This window comes from Erpetoichthys calabaricus, chromosome 4 (assembly GCF_900747795.2).
Source record: "Erpetoichthys calabaricus chromosome 4, fErpCal1.3, whole genome shotgun sequence".
NCBI classification, from domain to species: domain Eukaryota; kingdom Metazoa; phylum Chordata; class Cladistia; order Polypteriformes; family Polypteridae; genus Erpetoichthys; species Erpetoichthys calabaricus.
Genome location: NC_041397.2, coordinates 330327571 through 330350299, shown reverse-complemented (window position 1 = coordinate 330350299; position 22729 = coordinate 330327571). Strand labels below are relative to the sequence as shown.

General features: G+C 39.6%; 3 protein-coding genes across 8 annotated transcripts in view; all 3 read right to left on the bottom strand.

The window, feature by feature from the left end:
• Positions 1-22729, bottom strand: part of LOC114643553 (protein NLRC5-like) — a 5922889-nt gene that overhangs the window by 28024 nt on the left and 5872136 nt on the right. The window lies entirely within an intron of this gene.
• The window catches only part of LOC114643557 (NACHT, LRR and PYD domains-containing protein 3-like), a 1908976-nt gene that overhangs the window by 145932 nt on the left and 1740315 nt on the right, over positions 1-22729 (bottom strand). The window lies entirely within an intron of this gene.
• LOC114642226 (E3 ubiquitin-protein ligase TRIM16-like) overlaps positions 1-22729 on the bottom strand; it is a 773543-nt gene that overhangs the window by 80209 nt on the left and 670605 nt on the right. For both annotated transcript variants that reach the window (XM_051925870.1, XM_051925871.1), the window contains exons 2-4: positions 21689-21784; positions 19048-19281; positions 14333-14492 (exon numbers count right to left, since the gene is read on the bottom strand). In XM_051925870.1, coding sequence (XP_051781830.1) covers positions 14333-14492; positions 19048-19281; positions 21689-21784 — 490 coding nt within the window. The remainder of the gene's footprint in view (positions 1-14332; positions 14493-19047; positions 19282-21688; positions 21785-22729) is intronic.

Sequence of the window (22729 nt, the reverse complement as noted above, 5' to 3'; positions counted from 1 at the left end):
GTGTGTCCCGTCCATTGCTTGTAGGGTGTGTGGGGTGGCTTTGTGTTCTTTTTTTTTGTGTTCCAGGGGCTTGTTAAATCCCCCTCTTGGTGTGTATCCTGTCCGGTGCCTGTAGGGGGGGGGAGCCTTGCTGTTGTGCGTGAGCGTCTTCTTTTTTTTTGTGTGCTAGTTTCGTGTGCAATGGGTTTCGTGCGGCGCCTGCCTTTGACTACTTTTTTCTTTGCCTTTTCCTTTTTTCTGTGCTTGCGGCGTCTCATTTCTTTGTCTTCTTTTTTCTTTGCTCACTCCTTTTTTCTGTGGTCTTGTCCGCCTCTCGCGGCCCCTCATCCGCCTCTCACGGCCCCTCATTTCTTGCGCCTGCGCAGTACGTCTTTTTGCGGCTATGGCCCATGGCCGGATGTCCCTGCGTCCATCCGGTTTAGCATTCTCGGTTAGTAATATGGATCTTCAAATTAGAAACTTTGCTAAATGAAATCTGCCCAATTTTCCTCACCTCCCACCTGTTGTGATGTGAGATTTTACATATAACTTGATAAATATTTTGTATGTCTTTATTTATAATTTAGGCAAAGCAATGTGATTTAGTGTTACATTAGTGAGTGTGTACCCCCCCCCCCCCCGCCCCTTTAGTAATGGGTCTCTCTGAATTTTATGACAGAGTTGGGGGAGGGTGTGCCTTAAACCAGTTTGGCGAGTATTTCTCTGCTAAAGTCTTTCAACCCCCACAAGAAAGACATAAAGACATATGGCCTTGGGGATGGCAGGTGTTAAGATGTTGTATTCCCCCATTGGTCTGAAGTATGGCAGTTTGGAATTGGCTTAGATCAGAACCTTTTAAGTATCATGATGTCCTATTGGCTGTAGGGGTTGGACAGAGAATCTATAAATCTGCTTGTTCAACCACATTCTCTCTCTCTTACTAACCAACATATGATGAAGAAGTATCTCTCTTACCAAACTGATGAAGACCATCACACCATGAACTGAAAGGACAACACAGTGGAGACCACAGCTTAGTAGCCATATTGGAACAGGCATACGGCCTGTTCTGAAGAAAGCTGAGCACCAATGATGCCTTAACTAGAGACATTTTAAATAACTACAAGTCTGTGTGCCGCCTGAAACTACACATCACCATTTACTCAGGTTGTATGGTTGCCAATATTCAAATGTACTTTGCATTTTGTTATTATTTCTGAATATTATCAATAATACATTATTTTATGTGTAACTTAACTCCTGCTTGTCTTTTACTATACCTAATTGCCTGAGGTTATAGATATAGAAGGGAAGGTGGGGATAAGTTATATACAATAATACCTTATAAACAGTGGTAAGTCTGTGAGATTAGGCATTCTGACAAAGGCTACATATTAATAATACAAGAGGGGAAAGTAGAGCAATATATTACTCTACCAAGACAAAACACCACCTACTTCTATTCCAGAAGAGATATTCATCAGTCTTGAGAACTATAATATATAAAAACATCTTAAAGTCCTTTCCTTTTAAAAATCCTAGAGTACATTTAACATTTCAGAAACTGAGTAGCCACACACAGAATTGAAAACCTTTTATTGAGCACATCTCTCTCTCATCACAGGTGGCGCAGTGGTAGTGCTGCTGCTTTGCAGTAGGGAGATTGTGGAAGATTGTGGGTTCGCTTCCTGGTTCCTCCCTGTGTGGATAGCGCTTTGAGTACTGAGAAAAGCGCTATATAAATGTAATGAATTATTATTTAAAATTGTCAAAAATGTTTCCAGGGCGAGATCCAACCTGCGAACGCTGCAATCAAGTTCCGGCCTCACTGGGTCACATGTTCTGGACCTGCACCAAATTGACATCATTTTCGACCAAAATCTTTAAATGCCTTTCAGACAGCCTTGGTGTCACAATCCCTCTTATTCCACTAACAGCCGTGTTTGGTGAGCTCACAGAGGGGCTTAAAGTGGAGGAGGACAAACAAACTGGAATCGCCTTTACTTTACTATTAAGAATGTAGATATCTTGCTCAACTGAAAGAATCCTAGCCCACCTCTTTTAAGTCAGTGGGTAACTGAGTATCAGATCATTATGACAACTTTCATAAAAAAAGGTACAAGTTCTCACTGTACCCTCAGGGGGTATGACAACCTTACCATTGGTATGGTTACAACATGTATACCCTTATAATTGCATTAAGCTTTTTTAAGGGTACACATTATTTATCCATGCTTTTGGTGTACAGCACTCAGACCTCATGACTCTATAGCCCAGTCAACAAAGGAGAGCAAGACGGTCAACAGTGGCTCAGGTCTGTCCAAGGGATACAGGCGAGTAGTAAGAGGCACCTCTTCTCTGTTTAGCTCTCTTTAGGGGTGGAACTGCGGCCAAATACTCTCAGAGGAAACACACCAAAAACAGCAGACTGCTTGGAAGAGCACTGGCAGCCGTGTCAGAATACAAGTAATATCCAGAATGCCTTGGATTAGCTAACTGTTGTGGCCTAAATACTTAAAACATTGAATAGAATGTCTTAAGCCTTTTTTTGTATCTTATCTATTTTATTTAAACACTAGCAAAATACCCGCGCTTCGCAGCGGAGAAGTAGTGTGTTAAAGAAGTTATCCATATTAATAACCAAGAATGCTAAACCGGATGGACGCAGGGACATCCGGCCATGGGCCGTAGCCGCAAAAAGACGTACTGCGCAGGCGCCCCAAGAAATGAGGGGCCGCGAGAGGCGGATGAGGGGCCGCGAGAGGCGGACAAGACCACATAAAAAAGGAGTGAGCACAGAAAAAAGAAGTCAAAGAAATGAGGCACCAAGAGCACAGAAAAAAGGAAAAGGCACAGAAAAAAGTAGTCAAACGCAGGCGCCGCACAGCGCCGCACGAAACCCATTGCACACGAAACTAGCACACAAAAAAAAAGAAGACGCTCGCGCACAACAGCAAGGCCCCCCCCGACACACAGGCACCGGACGGGACACACACCAAAAGGGGGATTCAACAAGCCCCTGGAACACAAAAAAAAAGAACACAAAACCACCCCACACACCCTACAAGCAACGGACGGGACACACACAAAGAGGGGGATTCAACAAGCCCCTGGAACACAAAAAGAAAGAAGACACTCGCGCAACAACAATCCTCACCCACCCCCCTCACCCCAACACACATCAATAAGAAGTGACACCCAAAGCCACATTTCTAAAGGAAACGTCCATATTAAACATACGTCATCTCAAAACCTTCACACTAGGCAGCATAGGTGTCAGCATAGGTGGATCTCCTTACAATAAAGCACTATTAACCGTTCAACTGCAGAAAAGGCTACATATTAACAGTGAGTGCGATCCTCCTTATTACTTATCCATATTTCGCATGCTGAGGAACAAACAAGTCATGAATACACGGTCACGGGTACAAAACGATTCAGCTCGGATAACGGGACCAAACACACGAACCCTCATGAAAAAACAAAATACACGGCGGCGCATACAACGCACTTCGGAAACTCCAGGAGAAAAAATGTCTCGGATCAAAAAACGCAAAGCTCAAGTAACCCCGTTACACAGACGTGCCCAAATGGACAGACACAATGAACATAGACGCATACAGCGCGCGTCTCTCTTTAAATGAATTACAATCTGCTGCTTTTCACAAAATTATTCATGCCACGGAGGACAACAGCCCTATACCCAAATGCTTCTTTCTTGACGGCCCTGGAGGAAGCGGAAAAACATACCTTTATGAAACACTTATACATTTCTTTGCTGCAAAACAACAGTTGATTATCGCATCTGCTACAACCGGAGTGGCAGCAAATTTGTTAATAAATGGTCGTACATGTCACTCCTTATTCAAAATACCGGTCCCAATCACAGAGACATCGGTATCCACTATGAACATTCACAGTAGCAATGCCCGAGACATCCGTCTTGCGAAACTGTTAATTATTGATGAATGTACAATGGCATCCACTCACTTACTCAACACCATTGATAAACTTCTACAAACGTTGATGAATAATAATATTCCCTTTGGAGGAAAAGTACTTTTATTAGGAGGAGATTTTAGACAATGCTTGGCTATTGTTCCACATGCCATGCGCTCAGCTATTGTTCAGTCCACCTTAAAATACGCAGACAATTGGCATTGCTTTCAAACAATACAGTTGGTACAAAACATGCGATGTCCAGATCCAGAATATAACAGTTGGCTAATACAACTGGGAAATGGTACACTCACCAATACAGATGGACTTCACACAGATATTATTACAATTCACCAATCCTTTATCTGCGACGACTTAGTAAAAGAGATATTTGGAACAGCAATCACATTAGACCAAATACCCCTTTTAACACAACGCACTATATTATGTCCAAAAAATATTAATGTTAATCACATTAATAACCAGATCATTTCATTACGTCCTGGAGAGACACGGCTCTTTATAAGCTCTGACAAAGTTGACTCTGATGACGACAATGAACATCTGAATTTCCCCTTAGAATATCTGAACACTATTAACCCAGCCGGATTACCACAACACAACCTTACCCTTAAAAACGGAACAATAATCATGCTATTAAGAAACCTTAACACTAAACAGGGTTTATGCAATGGCACACGGTTAGTCGTCAACACCATGACACACAATGTTATTCAAGCAACAGTTCTTAAAGGATCACATGCTAACAATACTGTTCTTATTCCTAGAATTGACCTTACAAGTTCTGACCTGGAATTACCTTTTACATTGAAATGCCGACAGTTCCCCATTAAACCTGCATTTGCCATGACCATCAACAAATCACAAGGACAAACCATGGACAAGGTTGGCATCTACCTCTCTGAACCCGTTTTTGGACATGGACAACTTTATGTTGCCTTCTCACGTGTTCGACGTTCATCTGACGTTAGAGTTAAAGTTATAAATGATCCATGCCAAGGAAGACTCATTCAAGGACAAGTCACCATCTTTACTACTAATGTTGTATACAAAGAAATATTCCAATAAAACATTACTCTATGCCAAACACTCTATTTTTTATTTCTATAGGCATCATCCAAACCTGCACACTATTCTATATCTAATTCATACATCTCACTCTTTGTCATGCCCCAACGCCAGGGGTTGGCGAGCGAAGCGAGCAGGGGGCGGAGCCCCCTAGTGAAAAAGAAAAGGAAACATTTTAAAAATAACGTAACATGATTGTCAATGTAATTGTGTTGTCATTGTTATGAGTGTTGCTGTCATATATATATATACATACATATACACATATATTATATATATATATATATATATATATATGTATTATATATATATATATATATATATATATATATATATATATATATATATATATATATATATATATATATATATATGACAGCAACACTCATAACAATGACAACACAATTACATTGACAATCATGTTACGTTATTTTTAAAATGTTTCCTTTACTTTTTCATAACCTCTTTAACACACTACTTCTCCACTGCGCCACCCATACAATCAGATTGTGAATCAGACTACGAATGCCGTGAATGTAATTACCCCGATCTACATGCTGTCAAATAAACGAACCACACGCCGTGGCGTAATTTTAGGGGCTTAGCCTCCAGCGCTGACGTCCGAGGTTCGATTCCCGTAAGGGAGTGAAGTGAGCGCTGGTTTTAAAGTACTGCTTTTAAATTTTTATTAAGAAGAAAAGAAAACCTTTTTAAATTAAGTCTTAAAAAGAGCTGTAAAGATATTGACAATAAGCTACGCAAACCCACCAAGACATGCAATCGTTTAAATCAAAGCATGAGTCGAAAAACACCATCCCATAATATTAGTTAACGATTAACACATTTCTATATGTATTGTAAGCATACAATACAACTGATAATATGTTGCGCTTATTTATCTGGTGTACTGACATTTTTGCGCGTTTAACGGCTGAAATCTAACGTGGTTTGTGCCCTTCAGAATGAAAAGAGTTTGCATTTACCTTTTTAATAAAAGGCGAGCTTTCAAGCCTGAGAAATCACCCCGTAAATGCACACGTTTAATTGCACATGTGTTAATATGTATGCTTACACAGTATTAAAAGACACTCAACAAGTACACAGTATTAAAAGACAGTCAACAATTAACGTCATTTACCTTCGTTCCCGCGTTTGACTTGTGCTGTCAGGCACTGCTCATCACTTGTCCAATACAGTCCCCACAGTGAAGCATGGCGGTGGCAGCATCATGCTGTGGGGGTGTTTTTCAGCTGCAGGGACAGGACGACTGGTTGCAATCGAGGGAAAGATGAATGCGGCCAAGTACAGGGATATCCTGGACAAAAACCTTCTCCAGAGTGCTAAGGACCTCAGACTGGGCCGAAGTTTTACCTTCCAGCAAGACAATGACCCTAAGCACACAGCTAAAATAACGAAGGAGTGGCTTCACAACAACTCTGTGACTGTTCTTGAATGGCCCAGCCAGAGCCCTGACTTAAACCCAATTGAGCATCTCTGGAGAGACCTAAAAATGGCTGTCCACCAACGTTTACCATCCAACCTGACAGAACTGGAGAGGATCTGCAAGGAGGAATGGCAGAGGATCCCCAAATCCAGGTGTGAAAAACTTGTTGCATCTTTCCCAAGAAGACTCGTGGCTGTATTAGCTCAAAAGGGTGCTTCTACTAAATACTGAGCAAAGGGTCTGAATACTTAGGACCATGTGATATTTCAGTTTTTCTTTTTGAATAAATCTGCAACAATTTCAAAAATTGTTTTTTTTGTCTGTCAATATGGGGTGCTGTGTGTACATTAATGAGGGAAAAAAATTAATTTAAATGATTTTAGCAAATGGCTGCAATATGACAAAGAGTGAAAAATTGAAGAAGGTCTGAATACTTTCCGTACCCACTGTATGTGTATATATATATATATATATATATATATATATATATATATATATATATATATATATATATATACATGTTATGATTGTTATAGTTCTCTTTGTATACCACGTTGTCAGTTCAGCACTCCGGTTGTAATATGACCAAGCTGTGCTGAAATCAATGGCAACCTTTTGTAGGTCTATGAACTTAATTTAAACTTTAGGTTTACACAGTCCTTTGTTTCTGACGTGCTGCGTTCAGTCAGTTCACATGAGCCGCTCTCTTGTATGATGTTGCGATGTCCGCGGCTTTATTTAATGTTACATAAGACCCGGCACTTCAAAGTTTCTCGCTACAGCAATTTTAACTCCATTACAAAGTGATCCAAAGTGTTGTTTATACCTCGTGTCTTCTCATTAAACTTGTATCTCGCGAATATGGTATTGCAAACGGCAGCGGGAGCGTTTCTATAAACTTAATTTAAACTTACGGTTTACACCGTGCTTCGCTTCTTATTGTTTCGCTTCCTTCTCAATTGTGTAATGAATGTTTTCTTCAGCGCTCTTTGGCGGCTCTTCCTTGTTTTGTACGTACTGCGTTCACAGTCAATTCACGTGATTATGTTGGAGGGATGATAACACGATACGCAACTCCGCCTCCCACGGCCAGCGAGCTGCAGTCCATTACAGTATATGGACAAAAAAGAGGTTCCAGTTATGACCGTTACGCTTTGAATTTCGAAATGAAACCTGCCTAACTTTTGTAAGTAAGCTGTAAGGAATGAACCTGCCAAATTTCAACCTTCCACCTACACAGGAAGTTGGAGAATTAGTGATGAGTGAGTCAGTCAGTCAGTGAGTGAGTGAGTGAGTGATTGAGTTAGTGAGGGCTTTGCCTTTTATTAGTATAGATATATTGTATCCGTTATTATTGAATGGCATAATGATGACCATTATGACTGTCATTTCCAAACTTTGGTCAGGTAGTTATATTCAACTCCATTCAGTCTCTTAAGTATTAAAATGCTTGAAGCAATATCATTTTGCACATGTTAATGATAATATGTAAATATACATGATAGCCATAAACCTGAACACACAAATGTATCGCTGCCTTTCTCTCTCTCTTTATATATATATATATATAGTGGCAGACGGGCAAGGCCATTACTTGGAGGGATTGGTGGGGGGCTGGGGGGGGGGGGGGGGGGGGACAATAAGCACAGGGCATTATTTTCCCTGGAGCACAAGATGGCAGCCCCCCTGGTTTGCAGAGGTGCCTCTGAGTCCCATAGGACTTCATGGGAGTTGGAGTTCACTACAGCTCTGTTGGATTCCAGGGGTGATGCAGGAATTGTGGAGCCCTATTTTGTTGGGCCTTCGCCTCACTCAGAAGTGCTTCCAGACCATGCTAATTTGCCACTGGAAGTGCTCCTGGGTACAAGATAATAGGAGCCAGCTGTCACTGCTCTGGGAAACCCCAACCTCAGGTATTGAAGTCTATAGCATTAACCTCTACACCACACTGCCTGACAATGATAGTAGCATTTGGTAAGAAACATAAAAATATTGCAGAAAGAAAAGCACTTAGCTCCATAACTCTTCTGTTACACCTGATTAACTGGCAGTACAATAACTGAAGCCCATTTTCTTACGAAATTTCCTGGGCCTAGTCGACTAACACAGCTAGTATCTGAAATGATTGCTAGTGAATCCTTAATAAATATTTTGTCATGAATATATTACATGAATTGAAATATCACTTATATTGCTGTTTTTGACAGAGCTAACCAGGTAATACTGATAACAGAAAATACAAACTAGTTAAAACATTAAAACACAGAGAAGAGCTCTCAGCTGTGCTCCTCTCCTTTATTGTCTGAGGGTTTCTCCTCTCTTTGCATTTACAGGCTGCACAGACTTGTGGCCTTCTGTCCAAGTTACCAGTCAGACTGGTGCACCTTTAAAATGAGAAGTCGACAGCTTTGAGATGGCGGCTCTGCTCATACACCTGACTGAAGCATCTGTGTGTGGACATCTATAGCTATGCCTGCTCCTTGTCAATTGACAAGGAAATCACATGACAAATGGTGTCATCATGCTTGTCTATACAAGATGGTGACATAGCAGGATCACTGCCCCATTTTGGGGGTTAGTTGTGTCTTTCTTTTTTGGTTAGGGATCTTTGTTTTGTGAGTATGTCCGTATGACTTTAGCTCACCTTCTGGACACAGATTGTGCCTAGGATTTGTCTTTGTTCCTGCCTGGCCTTTGGCTACAACTTTTGCCTGTTCCTTTTTATCTGTTATTTCCTGATGTTATACTCTCTTTTTCATAGCTGCATTCTGAACAAACTGAACTGGTAAACTATTTTCAAATAAAAGAAACTCTTGCCAATTCTAAAAAAAATATATAAATATTCCTTGTGGAGGAATCGAGATGGAGAGTGAGAGCGAAAGAAATACATTTTTTCCTGATTATAGTGATATAACGTTGGTAGTTTTGCACACTGTTTATTAATTTTCCTAGATGGACAGCAGTAGTGTGGATGCATTTTTGATTGCTGTGACTGCCAGTATTTCCTTAGCCTTAAAGTAATGACTTCTGTTTCTGGGCACACAATCGGACAGCATTATGACGCCTGACATCAGCATGTAGTTCCTATTTAAGATGGTGGTCTGCAGATGTCTACTCTTTGGGTTGAAGAGCTCTGCTTTTATTGTTGTGAATATAGTTTGTTTTAGGACTTTCTATTTTATTTTATAGTTATAGTTATATTTTTTGTTTACTGTAATGACATCTTAATTTTTAATGGGCACCGCCATTTTGTTTTTAGGATTATGCTGACTGTTTTTCTGGCCTTTAATGGCCTCTTGGGCACAGTCAACAGCAATGTGTCTGTCTGTGGAGGGAATGTCTGCTGTGTTGAGCGGTTTACTTACCTTGGCAACGACATTCATGTCTCTGGTGACTCTTCCTATGAAGTCAGTAGACAGATTGGGAAACCAAGGAGGATCAAGATGTTCGCAGGAAAGGGGTGTGTGGTGCTCCCGATATCTCTGCAAACGGACGAAGGTCCAAGTCTTTAGAGTCCTGGTGCTCCCTCTTTTGCTATATGGTTGCAAGATATGGACGCTATCCAGAGACCAGTGGCAAACATTGGACTCCTTTAGTACTGTGTCTCTTTGGATAATCCTTGGGTACCGCTGGTTTGACTTTGTGTCAAATGAGTGGTTGCTCACAGAGTTCTGAATGAGGAACATTGCTTGCATGGGACTAGACCAGGGGTGGGCAAATTCATTCCTGGAGGGCCGCAGTGGCTGCAGGTTTTTGTTCCAACCCAATTGCTTAATAAGAAGCACTTATTGCTCTAGAAACACTTCTGCTTCATTTTAGTTATCTCCCTCGTTAAGATTATGAACCCTTATTGCTTATTTAAGTCTTAAACAGCTGCATCCTTGGTTTTTAATTGCTCCTTATTATCAATAAGATGCAAATGACAAAAGAAACCAGCAGTTATCCATTTTGCTTGTTACCCTTTACGCCTGTGTGTATTTATCGTGCACTATTTGGTTTAATTAAATACTTGGAAGGAAAGAGAAGTGAAAAAAGTGAAGGATTGAGAATTACTCATCCATTTTACACTTCAAAGTATTTGGATGATATCCTTAGAATGGAAAAAAAAATCAAGGATATGAGAATGACTTGACATAGCAGAGTTAAAGCACTAACAAGCCATGAAATGTAATTATTGGCAAGGATTGTTTTCTAATTAAGCAACTTGGTTGGAACAAAAACCTGCAGCCACTGCAGCCCTCCAGGAATGAATTTGCCCACCCCTGGACTAGACCATGTCTGTGGGGTTGCCAACTGGAATCCCGAGCTGTTTTGCCATGTTTCTGGTGCAGCATATGCAGTAGCAGTGCATGCTCTCCAACCTGTTGTCTGTTTTCAGGAATGTCACATTGAGTGATATCATCAGTGTAATATTTTATGCAGCCACATTTGTTCAGGATTTCTAAAAATTTGCAGCTTCAGCTTGCTTCTTAGAATGTTTCAGTCAAAGAGTGTGACACACGTATGCAAATAATAACACAGTCAAAAGTATCTTTGTTTTAAACGTTTTAGCAAAATTCAAAGCAAAAACAGTTCACACACAAATAAAAAGTTGAACTGATTGTGACGACTTGCAGAGAAAGGGCACACGTCAAATTGTTTTACTGACAAGCCCAATGCCGGAATTGCTGAAGGTTTCTTTACTAACCGGTTTCCAATGTTTGGGTCTCAGAAAACACCAACAAAAATAATAAATGTTTGCGTACTGTCTTTCTGTAAAAATACCTGTTTCTCTTCTTCCTCCTGGGTATTACCCTACTCTAGCTAGTGCACCTCATAATGTGCTCCTGTGGCAAGCACCCCTATTTTTTTTAAGGTGCTTTTCCCACAGTTCTCTTAGCAGTGCACTGGTACATCACATGATATTACAAGAAAGGCTAAGTTCTTGTATAAGTTGTTTCTGTTTAAGGCTGACATATCTTGTTACATTTCTCTATATATAAAATGGTCATACTGTCATATATCAGGACACATTGGCCAGAAAACTGTCTGCCATTGTTCTATTTGTAATGGAATCTAATAGTCCAGTCTTCTAGCAGAGAGGCCATGTTAGCCAAACTAACCAATTAACAGTCTGTCATTACTGAAGTAGCTGAGAAAGTTCTAATACATGTTAGCTTACATTATACCAATATCTAAGTAACTATGTGAAACTTGTGTTCTGTTCAACTTAAGCAAACACTTATGTTGAATTTTTACATTAACATTAACTTTTTAGGATTTGTTCTTACAGTCAGGTTTTCCCTCAGGACACCCCCTCGCTACTGAGTGTCAGTAACAGTGAGAACCTCAAATGTTAAAATACCCCTCTAGTCTTTCATTGAGTTCATCATTAAAAATCACCCTGCCATGTCTTTCGCCTCTGTCTCTAAAATGTGACACAAACCCATCAGGTGAGGCCTCAACACTTGGAATTAAGAAAGCAAATTCAAGAGTTTGATCTTAAAATGATGTCATTAACAGAAGTTCTTTATTTCCTACACAGTGGATGTTCAACGGACATTTGTTTTGGGATTCTTTGAAGAATTCCGTTTTTGTTGCAGTTTTGTGAGTCTGGGCTAATTAAAAGCCTACTCTTGTAGAGGATTTTAATTTTACAGTGACAAGAGAGATGATATTTAGAATTTTCAATAATTAACACAATTATTTAAACGGGTACCATGATGAAAATATATCATGGTCATGTTTTTGTTTCTATTTGTTTTTATTTCAAATTATTGGTATAAAGTCATCTGAGGTGCTCCTTCCCAGAGATGGTGTTTGTAATGTGAAGCAAACCTAAGTCTGCCCTAATAAGCTGGAGACTGGATGGGCACTAAATGTTCAGTTTGGTTGCCATAATTTGGTTTAAAGTTAAAGGTCTCTTCATTTTGGATGGAGATAATTCTTCTAAGTTTGCATGTTCTCCCCGTGTCTGCGTAGGTTTCCTCCGGGCGCTCCGGTTTCCTCCCACAGTCCAAAGACATGCAGGTTAGGTGGATTGGTGATTCTAAATTGGCCCTAGTGTGTACTTGGTGTGTGGGTGTGTTTGTGTGTGTCCTGCGGTGGGTTGGCACCCTGCCCAGGATTGTTTCCTGCCTTGTGCCCTGTGTTGGCTGGGATTGGCTCCAGCAGACCCCCGTGACCCTGTAGTTAGGAATATAGCGGGTTGGAAAATGAATGGATGGATGGATGGATAATTCTTCTATAAAAATGTGAATGTCTCAATGTAAGATGCAAGTCTGAGGTCAAATCAAAAACATCCAAATGACCTAAACAGGCCAAGCCAGTCCAACATCCAGTGTGTCCTGAAGCTGTCAACAGTCTGATGCTGTCCTCCATACTGCATGTTGCTCCCACACAAGTACTGTATTAACTAAAATGCTTTTGCTGTGTAAAACACATTGAAATGTTGAATCTGAGCATACAACACTACATGTGTTATATGCTCAATGAGTTTTTAACTTGCAATCTATCCCTTGCCATGTAATTGACACATGAGACAAATGACACCAGACGTAAAAGCCTCCATGTCAGCCAGAATATGGACGATGCCGTTCCCATTTGTGATTCCCCACACCACTCACACACATTGCAGTGACCTAACCATGGGGCATCTCGTGTTTGTGTATCGATGGTGAACCAGTAGCAAGTGAAGAGGTACAGGCAGCAGCTTGGTGTATGAAAACAGTGAGTATAAAAAGTGTGAAGGTGAATAAAGAGCTACATTTAAATAAAATAAATAAAAACACAAGAACAGCTCCTCAAAGAGACATGACATGGAGAATTCCATTATAACATCAATGAAGGCACAGGCTGCCATCGGACACACACCCTGGTAACTTTTATGCACACAACTCCAGTTACTGCACTCCTGTGTTCCTCGTCCTCCCAGAAAGACCCCAGCTTTTTGAACACAGCATCGACACTCCAGCTCATACACAGTGCAGCTTCTCTCCAGCACTGACAATCCTCACCGCTTCCTGTCCAGGACCACCTTTTGAAAGCCACCCACCTTCATTGCTACTAAAAAGAGTTGCTCAGTGGATCTGGATTGTCCCTTGACAGCTCTCCCCAGCTTCAGGACTCTAACTCTTGTCCTCCACTCCCTCCACACTCTCCCACTACTCAAGCCTGCTTTCCTTTTCCACACACACCAGCTGCTTTTAAACATAAGAGTTAAAAGGCACTCGCCTGCCATCAATTCTTCAGCACTAACCAGCTTGTTAACCTAATTCAGTTGCCACAACATAGGATATCACAACCATTGCAATTCTTATCATGTCTGTTCATTTTTAAACTCTCCCAACTGAGCTATCTCACTTTGATGTGCTGATATTGTGGCCCTCAAGACCTCATGCAGTTTGTGTGTCCCTGGTCCCCTGGTCTCACATTAACTGGTACAAAATAATTCAGTATTTATGTCTGTAGGTGCTGATTCAGACTTCTGGATATCATAAAGCCCTCAATCTCAGTTTCGTTACACTGACATCTTCAAATAAATGATCCCTCATTTGTGCACTGAGCAGACTGGATAGTTTAAAACAGAATTCTCTTTATTAATTATCAATCAATCTACGTAAGAAAATTAAATAAATGATCACAATTTTCAAATGAAAAGTAGTAACTTTAAGTTTTTATGGATATTTTAAGAAGCTCAGATTAAATCCTGTATTGAGAAAGGGATCTTATCTATTCCCAGTAAAGACACTGTATATAATAAAGAATGACTGATAGCAAAGGACTGTACATAAAAGGATTGTACATAAAAGGATTGTACATAAAGTCCCATTTCATTGCTCTCACAGTTTCCTCGTATTGTCTGTCTGATTCTATTAATGGACTTTAACAATGGATACAAACCTGGTGGAGTGAATGTCAGGATGTGCCACTGGCTCATCTTCTCCAAACTCTTTTTCAGACTGGACACCTTTTTGCTCAGGTCCTCAAAAGAGAAATCAGCAGTGACAGTGAAGCTGGTCGAGTCTCCATCAGCAGGAAGGACACAGTGAGATGAGAAGGTCTGCATCAGGAGAGAAGAGAGGAAAAGTAAAAAGATGGTTGCTAGAAGACCTTTAAGGGAGTGAATTCACTCGAGCTCCATGTGTGCAAAGCATTCAATTATTCAACTTAAATTTTTTTATTGGGCACATCTATCAGCTCTTGTTCAGAATGCGGATGCCCCTTGGTTGTTTCACAATAATTAAGATTAGGTATATAAGTAGGTTTCACATTTCTGTTATCATTTTAGCCCTAAAATAGTGAGTTAACATCAGGGACCTATTTTATTAACCTTAAGATTAGTGTTTGGGCGAGGGGAAGGCCGTCTCAAGTGGCGTCCGCTTTCTGAACAAGACCCCATCTATCTTCTTTAAAATTGTCCAAAATGTTTCCAGGAGTCCAACCTGCGAATGCTGCAATCAAGTTCTAGCCTCACTGGGTCACAGGTTATGGGCCTGCGCCAAATTAACATCATTTTGGACCAAAATCTTTAAGTGCCTTTCAGACAGCCTTGGTGTCCCAATCCCTCCTAATCCATTAACAGCTGTGTTTGGTGGGCTCACAGAGGGGCTTAGAGTGGAGAAGGACAAACAAACTGTAATCGCCTTTACTTTACTATTAAGAATGTAGACTTATCTTGTTCAACTGAAAGAATCCTAGCCCACCTCCTTTAAGTCAGTGGGTAACTGAGTATCAGATCATTATGACAAACTTTCATAAAAAAGGTACAAGTTCTCGCTGTACCCTCAGGGGGTATGACAACAACCTTACCACTGGTATGGTTACAACATGTATACCCTTATAATTGCATTTAGCTTTTTTAAGGGTACAGATGTTTTACCCCTGCAGGGGTAAGGGATGGGGGGTCACTACAGTGCTCAGACCTCATGACTCTACAGTCCAGTCAACAAAGGACAGTGGCTCAGGTCTGTGCAAGGGATACAGGTGAGTAGTAAGAGGCACCTCTTCTCTGTTTAGCTCTCTTTAGAACTAACATCATTTTGGACCAAAATCTTTAATTTAAGAGAACCTTGGTGTCCCAATCCCTCCTAACCCACTAACAACTGTGTTTGGTGGGCTCACAGAGGGGCTTAAAGTGGAGAAGGACAAACAAACTGGAATGGCCTTTACTACACCATTGGCACGTAGACTTATCTTGCTCAACTGGAAGAATCCTAACTCTCCCCTTTAAAGTCAGTAGGTAGCTGATATTATATATTATCTAAAATTGGAAAAAATCAAATTCTCTCTTAGAGGATCTGTTCAATTTTTTTTTTTAAACTAGGAGGGGGGTCTGATCAGTAACATTTTAGAATTCTCATTTACAGTATATTGGGGGAAAGACTCCTTTCTCTCTTTAATACTCTCAATAGTTTTGCTCTGGCTGTGGCCTTTCTCTCTTTCTTATGGGTGGGGGTTGAATTGAATTTAGTTTTGTTAAGTGTGACTTGATTGTATGTGTGGCACACTCAAAAAAAAAAGAGAGTGGCCACAATAGTTTATCTTATTAATGTAATCGCCAAAAGTGAATACTATTTGGTAAACAAAGGGTCCCTGTCGTCGGCTGGACCATGAAAATGAACTGTGGCATAAGCAGTAATTGGTATTAACGTGTTTCACACTGAAGTGGTTCCGTCAGGGTTGCAGTAAAGGGACGAACTTCAGCCCGCTCCTCAGACGCAACTTGGACAACAAACTGAAAGCGGTGTGCTCTCATTGCTGCTCCACTCTATCTGTTTCACAGGTTAGTGTACAATAAATTGGAGTATTTTACGTTTTAACTGAGAGTCAAGTATACTCAGAACATGACAGGAGTATGCTGATATGTATTGCTACAGAGGCGCAAAGTTAAAACTCGCTAAATGCAGGCGGCAAGCTGCTTGTTTGCAGAGACGGCGCCGCTGCGCTGTAGATAGACGGCGGTGCTGTGGATCATTGACCAGAGTGTGGCTTTTTAAATAGCTGCTCGGCTCCTAAACACTTGGGACTCTTGTTAACTTTATATTTTGTAAACTGTATTAGGTGTAAATAAGTTATAGAGTGGCTGAAATGTTGTGATGAATGGTTATTATGTTGTTATACTGTACATGTATAAATATGAAATGGGTAGTTATGAAAGTGTTTGAAATATGATAAGAGTAGCATTGAAGATTTTTGATTAATGCTTAATGCTGATGTTTCATACCTTTAGAAATGTTATTTAAAAAAAAGGGTTATATAATGAAGAGATTAGTTGTGCCTCTGCAAATACTTCAATACAGCACATAGCTTGATTTAAATACAGATTGCTTACTGTATATACATGTGTATGTGATCTTGTTTATTGAGACTGTTGGTGGAATGAAGAGGTATTGGGAACACACCTGAAAATGTGAATGTAAAATAGTCAAATATATACAGTGGAACCTCGGTTCATGAATGTCTAAGTACACGTACAAATCGGTTTACAACCAAAAAGTTTGCCAAACTTTTGCCTCGGTTCACGACCACACACTTGGTTTATGAACAAGCCAGGTTCCCTTTCAGTTTGTACATGTTCAGTCTCTCCCTGTGCATTTCCTGTGCAGCGAGCGAGCAAGAGAGAGAGAGAGAGAGTGTGCGACACACACACACACACAGCGGCAGCGCAAGAGAGAGACAGACGTGCACACACACAGGCAGCACGAACGAGAGAGAGCTGGACACATAAAGTAGTAAGGCAGTTAAAGAATGCACTGGGCTTGATTTTGTTTTCACTTCTGTTTACAGCGATCAGTTCATAGCGTGCATTGTTGCAATTTTACATTTCTTGTTGGTTTATTAAATTACAGATTTTTTCAAATGTTAATTTTTTTCCCTGTGCTTAAAACTCAGGTTTTTTACACTTAGTTTTACTATTACGCTGTGCATTCTGTGGTTTAATTAACTATATTTGTGCTTAAAAAACTTAAAAATATATATATATTTACATACAGTTCATATGGTCTGGAACAGATTAATTGTATTTACATACAATCCTATGGGGGAAATTGCTTCGGTTCACAACCAAATCGGTTTACGACCAGAGTTTTGGAACAAATTATGGTCGTGAACCGAAGTTCCACTATATAGGCAGGGTTATAATGACTTTATTAAATGTGAATAAAGAGATGCAACTTGGACAACAAACTGAAAGCGGTGTGCTCTCTTTGCTGCTCCACTTTACCCATTTCACAGGGCCAAAGACCTGGAGTACGTCACCATTGAGGGCCAGTGGAGTTCAGTTCCAGACCTGGTTGACATAGCTCATCCTCTGGTGGAGGCGAAGTTCGCGTACACTTCGGGATTTGCTACTTTCGTCATTTCTGTTGCTGTGGCCCACTAGTGGGGCCCATAACATATGGAATGTTGCATGCTTTAAATAAATTCAATAAAAGTTAAAAAAAAAAGAAATGAAGTGAATGCCAAACTCACCTGAATAATTGAACATATTTTTAAAATTTTACTTACTCGTCATTGTCCTAAGTCAAATAAAAAGAGACAGTATTTTTCATGCAGATGTAATGAAGATGTTGGACTATGTAAAGTATAATATTGAATATTTTTTTGGAAATATATCTACATGAATATTTACCATATATATATACAGTGCGCATATATATATATATATATATATATATATATATATATATATATATATATATATATATATATATATATATATATATATTATATATTTATATATATATGTTCTTCAATTCTGGTAGTGATGGATGACAGGCAAACTCTGAGATTTGCACAAACGACCTATACTTTGTCTCGAGAGCAGTCAGTGCTGAGGACCAGGACTCACAAATCCAAACCCAATATAATTGCCATCAGATTTTTCTCTTTTAGATGAAGTTGGCGTATTTTCACTTAATGATGTAGATGCTTGACCAAGAATTGCTCTGTTACTTAAAAAAATTGTATTTCTTTCCCCATGTAGCTAATTGGCTTCAGTGCGACTCAGCAAAGCAGAGTAATGAGTGATTGACACTCATGTGATTGACGCAGTATATTCAAAATGAGTAAAGTGAGGCTTCCTAATGATTTGTATTGGCTCAGAACATTACGGGAGTGACTGGCACAAATGTATATTTGTGTGCTTTTGTTCAAGCTTTGTGCAAGGGGTCTCAGTATCTGTTGGAAAGGTCAGTCTTCTTGATTACTGTATTCCCTTTTAAAAGATGACCCACATGGTGACAGCTAGTCAGGTGTTGATTGGCTGTTAGAAAACGGTGCCCATGGGATATGTCATCGCTCTTGTATCCATGTGCCGCCATGCACACTAGAAAGTCTGTACGTTTTTTAACGTTTCTTTGATTTGTTTAATAAAGGACATTATTTTGTACATTCTAATCAAATGTCTTGTGGTAATTTTTTTAAATCAGTGAAATGGAGAATAAAGAAAAGAATAACCAGACTGTTGGAACACCAAGTATACATGATATTTATGAATTACTTTCCAAATTTGACCAGTTATTTTGCTGACCTTTTGCCATGTATTATGGACCCCTTTTTGCTAAACACTATGTGTCTATATGTCTGCTCAGATTTCCTATAAGTGTTGTTCTCACCTGTAGGAAGTGGAAGTTGTCCTTGGTCTCTGAAAGCTCCTTCAGCTCAGCATTTCTTCTCTTCAGCTCCTCAATCTCCTTCTCTAGTCGTTCCATGACTACTTTAGCCTTCTCTCTTTCTCTGTTTTCATGTTCTCTGATCCTCTCAGTCAGTTTCCTGCGGGTTTTCTGAATACACCGAATCAGATCCGTGAAGTTCTTCTCATGTTCCTGCACCTGTCTTTCTGCAGAAATCTAATTGGATGGGGGAAAGACATTGAATTTAATGAACTCTTTGTTTGTGATCCGCTTATCTCTTTTCTATTCACTTTGAACCTCAGGGTCACAAGTTTTTATCTACAAACACACTGGTCAGGTGAGGCCAGTCAGACCAGGCTGGTATTGACAATCATCTTTTTTTTCTTCACAATTGGGTAGCATAGTCAGTCATCACCGTGATGCAACATGTAGCCAATGATCTGGTTTATCATACCTTAATAATAAGGAATTTCATGCAGTATGGAAATTAGGAGGTTCCATTACTGCTCAGTGTTGGCTGAGCACTGAAACCTTACTCTGGTCCTATGGAATATGCAATAAATCAGTTATTGTGAATGTTACTACTTAGGATGTGCATATCTTAAGTAGATGAATCATATTATATGCACTCTGTAATGAAAGCCACATCACCTTTTATCGTGCAAGCATCAAACAGAGTGCCTATTTTTCATGACACACTGAGATGTTGTCTGTCAGATTACTGGAGCTCTACCCTAACCCTTTACTCCTGTGAAAGCTGACTCCCTCAAAATAAAGCTGACCGATACAGTTAAGTACTTATTGTGCACATTAAGTAGTGCAGGTGACAGTTACAACAGGACAATTGTATGCTTGCTGACAATTAATTAAACCGAAATAATGGGAATATGGGAGTATTCAGTAAAAAATTCACACATGCATGGGGAGAAAGTGCAAACTTCACAGGGACACTAAGCTCAGGACAGCACATCAGTGAGACAAGAGAATGAACAACTTGACCATCTTACACCCTCTCTCATAAAATACTAAAGATTAATGAGCATATGGCAAGAGTAGGAGTTTTACTGAACAGTCAGCATGGGTTCAGATGGAAGGTCGTGTTTTACTAACATACTGGAATTCTATGAGGAGGCAACAAAAGGATATAATCAGAGTGGAGCAGATGATATTATTTATCTGGACTTTCAGAAAGCATTTGATAAGGTGACACATGAGAGGTTGGGCATCAAACTAAAACAAGTGGGAGTTCAGGGTGATGTTTGTAGATGGGTGCAGAATTGGCTCAGACAAAGGAAGCAGAGGGTGATGTTGCGAGGAACCTCATCAGAACTGGTCGATGTTAAGAGTGGTGACCAGCAGGGTTCAGTGCTAGGGCCGCTGCTATTTTTAATATGTAGAAATGATTTAGATAGGAATATAAGTAACAAGCTGGTTAAGTTTGCAGATGATACCAAGATAGGTGGATTAGCAGATAATCAAGAATCTGTTGAATCATCACAGAGGAACGTGGACAGCATACAACCTTGGGCAGATGTGCAGGAGATGAAATTTAATGTCAGTAAATGTAAAGTATTAACTGTAGGAAGTAAAAACATGAGGTTTGAAGACACAACATGAGGTCTGAAAACTGAAAGAACACCTTATGAGAAGGATTTCAGAGTCATAGTGGACTCTAAGCTATCGACTTCCCGACAGTGTTCAGAAGCCATTAAGTAGGCTAACAGAATGTCAGGTTATATAGCGCCTTGATGTGTGGAGTACAAGTCACAGGAGGCTCTGCTCAAGCTTTAGAACACACTGGCAAAGCCTCATCTGGAGTCCTGTGTGCAGTTTTGGTCTCCAGGCTACAAAAAGGACACAGCAGTGCTAGAAAAGGTCCAGCGACGAGGCTGATTCAGGGCTACAGGAGATGAGTTATGAAGAAGATTTAAAAAGCTGAGCCTTTACAGTTTAATCAAAAGAACATTAAGAGGAGACATGACTGAAGTGTTTAAAAGGGAATTAGTCCTGTGGATCAAAAAGGTGACTTTAAAATGTGTTCATCAATAACAAGGGGACAGTTGGAAACTTGTGAAGGGTAAATTTCGCTCAAACATTATGAAGTTTTTCTTTACACAGAGAACCATAGACATTTGGAATAAGTGACCAAGTAGTGTGGTAGACAATAGGACTTTAAGGACTTCAAAACTGGACTTGATGTTATTTTGGAAGAATTAAGTGGCTAGGACTAGCAAGCTTTGTTGGGTTGGATACCCCGTTCTCTTGTATATGGCTCTAATTTTCTAATGTTCTAAAAAAGATGGTAGATCTACTTTATATAAAGCAAGGGAACCCTTTAAGAGATGGAGGCCAATGCATTTTGACCACTAAAATGGTCAGGAGAATAACATTAAAGAATGATGTACTCATTGGTGGCAGCAGTGCGACATTAGTGTCGGTTGACTAAATCTTTAATGAATACAACAGAATATAGCACTGACATTGAAATGCATTGAAGGACACAATACAATCTTCTCTCCATCTCCCTTTTCCTGTCTCTACACATCATTACTAGTGAAGTGCTGGCAGCTGTTCTGTTTTGTTTTTCTTGATTTCTTTTTTCTGACATCTTAACTCCACTCACCTTTATCTGCTCCAGTGCCCTCCTTGTCTCCTTCAGTGTTTTTTCCTTCTTTTCAAGTCTCTTCCTGATTTCACTCAGTGTTGTCCCCAGCTGTTTCTGTTTGGGAATATAAAATAATGGTTCATTATATAATTATAATGAATATAATATAATTCAATTCCTCTTTGGTTTCATGCTCTTTTTCTGAATTTCCTGTAGAGATGAAGGTGACACAGTATATGACTGGCACTGTCATTTGATAGCTCTAATTCATTTAATACCACCAGGTATTTAGCTACCTTTATCACCACGGATGTTGTGGTTTTAGTCACTGACTATCCAATTTCTTGGCAAGTTGTATTGAGTCATCTGTTACATGTAGAAGGCCACGTTATTTAACCTAATCTGACCTGCACCGATACATCTTAATTGTACCATTACTTACACATGTATGGATATTGTGAGGATCTTGAACTTAAGTTTGGACAAACACATCCATCAGGCGACATGTCTATGAAATGAGGTCTTAGACAGAGCAGTCTTTCTAAAATAAATAGCAACTAGAGCACAAAGAAGCTCAATTTGCTTTTTAGTCAGACTTTGGAGAATTAGAGTCTAAATGGAGAGCAATGAAATTGTGCGTGAAGGAAAAGGGATTGAAATGATCACTCAGTTAGTTATCGGCTTTGGCAATGCAAGTAATTATTTAACAAAGTTAACATCCACAAAGGGGAAGGCCAAATTAATGCAAATTGAGCGAGGGCTCTGTTTCATTTTCCAAGTCGAATGTCACAAATACGAAGAGATTTGTATAATTAATGAATGTGGGTTTTGTCTCCATGTAATATTTTCATTTTCTCAGTTATAGTTTAGTGTGGCAACCAACTATTTTCTTGTTACAATTAACAAAAAATGCAATTCATATATAACATAAGGATAACTGAAAATGGATATACAGTATGCAAGTATATATGCATATATAGATGTATATGTAAATATATATATATATATATATATATATATATATATATATATATATATATATATATATATATATATATA